Source organism: Leopardus geoffroyi, chromosome B1 (genome assembly GCF_018350155.1).
Source record: "Leopardus geoffroyi isolate Oge1 chromosome B1, O.geoffroyi_Oge1_pat1.0, whole genome shotgun sequence".
In the NCBI taxonomy this organism is placed as follows: Eukaryota; Metazoa; Chordata; class Mammalia; order Carnivora; family Felidae; genus Leopardus; species Leopardus geoffroyi.
The window spans coordinates 137,543,652-137,549,921 of NC_059327.1; the positions used below are offsets into that span (position 1 = coordinate 137,543,652).

Sequence of the window (6,270 nt, forward strand, 5' to 3'; positions counted from 1 at the left end):
GAAAGGAGCAGGGTTAAATGTGTTCGTCATAATACGATTTGTTTGTCTTGCTAGGTGCTGTAGACAGAAAGGGCAGTTGGTATGTTTCTTTGAATTGACATGGGTTCACTGAAGAAACTGCATCCAACAAAAGATCTCAAATTTACTAGGCTTGGGAAATGTCAATGATGGAACAGTGAGATCTCACTTCACCTCTTTCCCCCAGATTGCTAAATATTAAAAAGAGCTAGAATATACACTGTTGGAGGGAATGTGGGAAAGCCTTCTTTTATACATTGCTGATGAGATGTGAGGTGTTACAGCCTTTTGTAAAGACAGTCTGCCCACATCTGTTAAAATACACATACCCTTTGGCCAGTGAGCCCAATTCTAGAAATGTAGCTCATAGAAATAAAAGCATATATATGTATATATATATAAAATAATCTTTTATGCATTATTTGTAGTACTCAAGAACTGGTAACAAAATAAATGCCCAGCAACAGGCAAGTGAATGCCCAAATAAAAGGTGGCACATCTATACCAGGGATTAATACTCAGCCATTAAATAGAATGAATTCAGCCTATGCTAGATGTCTTGGGGGGAGGGATTCCATGAGGCGTAGTGTGAGAAACGGAAGATACAGAAAGTGGGGCATATGATTTTGTAAAACGAACTAAAAAAAAGACGTGTATTTGTTAGTTAAGATAGGTATATGTACATAAGGGCTGTGTTTTTCATAAATATATATGTTTTACACATTTTTACATACAAGGACACACTAGTTTAATATGGACTATGGAAGGATTTGGGGAAGCTGGAGAAGGGGATTCACGGAGGGAGATTATGGAGATTATCCATAATAAAAATAGCATCTATGAAATTCTTTTCATGTGATAATTGTGTGTTTGCCTAAGTGGGAAATGATCAACACGTTGAGGTGGATGGATTCTGGATAACTGGTATTTTTTTAATATTGTATCATTCATATTCTTTATAAAGAACACACGTTAATCATATCAGGAGGAAAACCTTTAGCGGGGGAAGAAATGATGTGGAAGCACTCAAAAACAAACACTGTGTAGCCACTCTCGGACTTAAATATTTGACCTGTCCACGTGTAGGTAGCCCATTGAGTGTCAGGAAGAGAGGTTTCCATTGTATCTTATGTCATTTGAGCAGTTAGTTCTGTTGTCTGTTGATTTGATTAGAGTCTACTTAAGAGTAATGCTTTTTGGGTTTGATTTGGAAGCTTTTCTTTTGTAAATCTTTTAGGCCAAAATAATGTGTTCCTCAATATGCAAATGTGTTGGCTGTAAGAATTTTGAAGAAAGCCCAGAACGAAAGACACTGATGCACTTGGCAGACGCAGCTGAAGTAAGGGTACAGCAACAGACGGCAGCGAAAACTAAGTTATCTTCTCAAATTTCGGACTTGCTTACTAGGCCAACACCGGCTTTGAATAGTGGAGGAGGAAAGTAAGTCAGTATTTTAATGTCTTTTTATAGTATAACATCAGTATTATTTCTGGTAAAGTTTCTTCTTTTTGGACAAGGCTAAGTTCATGCTTTGCCTTGTTGCAAACCTCTTTTTGCATTTTCTATCTCTAGTTACTTGTAAAGGATTTTGAAGGTAATAGGAAAACCACTGTGAGATATAGTACACACTTCTAAAATGCTTTGTGCTTAATTCGATTTCTCTCCACTAAGATGAGGTAGTGATGTAATTTGACAAATCCCTAAGAAAACTGAGTTTTTACACCTGTTCCTGGTAGCAGTATCATTCACACTTTTGCACATCCTTACTTTCTGTTGCCTTTTCCGTGCCCATGTAGCACTTTTCCCCATCCTACTGGGGCACCTTGTTTCACTGGACTGCTAAACTCTGAAGTAGGAAAGCTCGAGCTTTAAAGTTCGGCCGAGCTGAGTTTAAATACTGTGTGTGCTACGCAGTAGTTTATGAATTCGACAAGCACTCCCCCTCTCTAGGTCTCGGTTCTCTTGTCCTTCCCATCATCCTTACCAAGTGGCCACAAAGAATAAAGCATCGCTGTCCCAGTGTTTGGCAGGGTCCGATGCCGCACAGCTTGCTGGTGTGGATTTGTATCAGAGGGTTTAGTAGAGGTTAGCTTGCAGAATTATTAAATGCAATGAGCCTTCCAGATGGTATATTATGTAAAATGCCCAAGTTGAAATAGGCTCCAATGCTTACAGAAATGCTTCTTTTTGTACAAAATATTTCAGATAGCAATTCTGAAGAACTATTATACAGTGTTACTAACTATACAATATTAACGTTATTGTAATAGTATAATATTTTCTAATTTAAAGTGTTTTGCATTTTAAAGATTTTTATACAACTGTACAGCAGCCCCAACCCTCAATTACTCTCTTGTCACAGTAGGTCTCAATTTCAGACTTCATTTGTTTTGCAGTTTCCTTCTGTCAGTGTCGTTGGTCACATTAGTGTCGTGGTTACGTTAGGTTGCCTGATTTGTCTCTGAAGGCTTTAAGACGTGGCTACATATAGCAAGCCTCAGGATGGATTGCTCTTATTTAATACTTAATAGTTGAGGTCTTTATGAATGAAACTCCATGTAGAGAACAGCATTTGGTTTCTCCACTGTTTTGTCATGATGGAAAAATGCAAAATTTTGGTGTGCTTTTTGCTTTGTGAACAATATATGGGACTCTGGAAAAGTACTTTATTTTTAGTGTTGTCCAGGAGATACTGCTTGCAGTGCTCAATTTTATTCATTCATTGAACAAATATTCATGGAGTGTTTCTATGTGTCAGGCAGTGTTCTAGGCTGTGAAGAAACAGCAATAAATAAAACAAAGACTGCACTCTGAAAACTAATTCACGAATTAGGAGAATTTGTTATAGAATTATCCAGTTGACATACAGAGTTAACATCTTTTAGTTAACCAGATAACCTTGTGTAGGTAATAAGACATGTATTTTATGTAAAATTATATATTTTCTTATATGCAATAATAAAACAGGTCTAACTTTTTAAAGCTCTTTGGGCTGTGCTTGTGCTCACTGCACAAATTGTAATGTTCAGTGTGTTGGTGAGTCATGAACATGTTAACAGATATTCATGTGAAGTAATGTCATCCACTTTTGTTGTTATTCAACACCATCATCGTCTCTCTTTCTCTCTCAAAAAATCATTTCAGATTGCCATTTACATTTGTAACTAAGGAAGTAGCGGAAGCCACATGTAATTGCCTTCTTGCCCAGGCAGAGCAGGCAGACAAGAAGGGAAAATCAAAGGCAGCAGCCGAACGGATGATACTGGAGGAATTCGGACGATGTTTGATGAGCGTCATCAATTCTGCAGGCAAAGCAAAAAGTGACCCTTGTGCCATGAATTGCTAACTCTTGCACAAAAGACTGATAAATGGAACTGTACAGAAAATTGAAGGTCCAGGGACACTTGATTTTCTGGAAGATAATTTAACAATGATTGTACTGTTAATTCAGTCCTTGTGTGACCTGAAGTTATAATATTGAAAGAAGAAATTTTAAATGAGGAAATTAGTACATTTTAAATCTTAGTTAAATCTGTTTATACCCCTTCTAAATTGAGTTTTTCTTTATTGTATTATATAGATTTTTAATTTGCATGGGTTTCTTAAGAATTAGATGTTCTATCCATCTGATGCTGTTGACAAAGGACATTTATAAATTAATATAATTTATAATGTATGGCGTTGTAGGACTTTGTTCCAGTAGAAAAAGCCAGAGAACCATTGGTATTACCCAGTCATTCTTTGGCACTAGACCTAAGCAGATAGAATGTCTACATAAACAAATTCTTATGAAACATATTCAAATGACATTTTTGTGTTTAGAAAAGCACTACCTTTTTAAGAAAAAACTTTTTAGCACAGATTCTGGAATATCATCGTGTTGTCACTTTGGGAATGTCAGAAGGGGAAGGAATCCATAGGCATACTTTTAAAATTAAGAAGTTGTTTTTTAAGAAAAACTATTAAGGGACAGGCAGTAGTTCTTGATAGGCAAGGTGTTTCTCTAAGAAAGAGTGACTAAGAAATGCTCTGGGATGTTTCCATTTTCTTTGAAGGAGGTGCTGTGTATTTGAAATGATATTAATAAATTGTCAAAGTGATTACTGGGTACTATTAAAAGTGAGAGGTGCATATGAATAGAACTTATTATGTAGTGATAATACAGAAACTTACATAATCATCAGGTATAAAATTTGACTTGGAGAAATAAAGAACATTGAAGCTCTAATAAATGAATTGAGGGAAAGACTTTTCATCTATACAATTCTCTTTATAGACTTTTGAACTAAGAGGTCTCAATCCAGTGTAGGAGTCTTACTTGATTTACTGAAAGGGCCTCCTAACAAAGCTTTCAAAATTATAGTGGGACTTCTTTTTATAAGGGAAGCTTAAAATGGCATTATTTTTAGCCAGTGATTTGATAAGCTGAAGGTATGAGTGTTTTCTTATTATTACTAAAATAACCCTAAATCATTTTCACAAATTCAAAATTCAAGAGCTTTATGAATTTAAGAGCCTGTACGAGGACTCTGGATTTTATGACAAGAAAAACCATGTTGGAATTCAGGCATTTTGTTAGGTACCTTAATCCTCAGTAATTATTAGTATATGATTATTACATTTCCTACAAGGAATCTATAGTTGTATGTATTAAGTGTGTATATATGTTCATATGAACATGCAAGATATAGGCAATAGAAATTAATCCAAAAGAAGATTCCGTTATTCATTGAAGTATCTTCCTTTTGAAATTTGGATTTATAAAATTATAGTGCAGTAACTTTAAATGTAGATAGTGCAAACATTCTTAGCACCTCAATCTAGTATGTTTAATTAAAATTTGTATAAATGTAAATTAGTGTAAGGATAAAATATCTAATCAAGTTATTTTTCAAAAGATTACAATACCTTTTTGGTCTAAACCTAAACTTTGTTCATTTTGTACATATTCTGTGTTTAATTCTAATTGCACCTTTGTGATGTGTATTTATATACAGTGTGCAGAAAATGTTTGTGAAATTTGGATTACAATTGTAGATTATGTATGACGGCATTGCTTGAGAATGTTTTGCTTGTAAAAACTTGAAGGTGCAATCAAATGCTACTAGTTTTTCTGATTTTCAAGAAGCTATCTAAAGTATTAAGACTTTCCTTCCTGTGTAGTACTTACTAAGCAACTTTTTGTATTTAGGCATTTGCATCAAATTGCTGAACAAGATTAATATCCACATTAATTCAACAATTTTAAAAGACTATTTGGGGAGGGTTGGGTATATAATTTTTTTAGCTCTATTTACATCCCAAAGTAGAAAGATTAAATTTATATTTACTAGAGCTATTCGAAGAATACACTTTTCTATATTGTAAAAACAGGACAGCAAAGTAAATCATACAGAAAATAAACATTTATACTATTCTGTAAAAAAAAGTTTGTTTTTTTCTTTAAGAACACCACTTTTAACCATTTAATGTACCAGAAACTTAAAATATCTGATTTTAAGTAAATTTGACATTACTTCTGAAAGCACACAAATAATAAGTATAATTTTACCCAATTATCATTAACCCAAAATTGCTTTGAAATGAAAATAGGCCTTTTTTCCACTGTGTAAGGGCAGAAACTCAGTCTACTCTTTCCTTTCTTTTTTGATGTTTTTCTTTCTTTTTTAATGTTTGATGTTTTTATGGTGAGCACCTTTCTCAGTTTCCTTTTCTTTCAAGAACAAAAAGCAACCTGTAGGTTTTATCTGGGAAACAAAACCTTAATGTTGCAGGTAATAAAACAAGCAGAGCAGCGACGTTAGGGAGAGACTACTGCTTTAGCTTCCCAGTTCTTGGATTCAGACAACTAACATTTTCTAAATTTTATGTCAAATGTGAATAAAAAAAATCTTTAGAAAAGTTTTCCACTTTTATTGTTCTGTAACAAACAGCTAAGAGAATACTTGTTATGTAAACGCAGCTTCAAACTAGGATCTCTACCATCATGTTGCATCCTTTTTCAGCATTTTCTGTAGAAATTCCGTAGCAGCAACCCCAAAGGAGAAGGAAGCCAATCAGCTATAGAAAGCCTTTACTATTGGGAGTTATTTTCTACTGTGTCAATTACTTAGGGCTGTGTGTGTCTGTGTGTGTGTGTGTGTGTGTTTCCTTAATGCAGATTTTGTCATTATCTATAGACCAAATGTGAGGTTTTTATGATCCAAATGACTTTATAAAATGAAAGGTATAAGGGCTTTTTTTTAAATTATA

The 6,270-nt window shown here is 34.3% G+C and overlaps 1 protein-coding gene across 8 annotated transcripts in view; it reads left to right on the plus strand.

Moving 5' to 3' along the window:
• Nucleotides 1-5,922, plus strand: part of LIN54 (lin-54 DREAM MuvB core complex component) — a 69,582-nt gene extending 63,660 nt beyond the window's left edge. For all 8 annotated transcript variants that reach the window (XM_045473577.1, XM_045473572.1, XM_045473570.1 and 5 more), the window contains 2 exons: nucleotides 1,256-1,458; nucleotides 3,163-5,922. In XM_045473577.1, coding sequence (XP_045329533.1) covers nucleotides 1,256-1,458; nucleotides 3,163-3,364 — 405 coding nt within the window. In that variant the 3' untranslated portion in view covers nucleotides 3,365-5,922. The remainder of the gene's footprint in view (nucleotides 1-1,255; nucleotides 1,459-3,162) is intronic.
• Nucleotides 5,923-6,270: the final 348 nt, after the last annotated feature.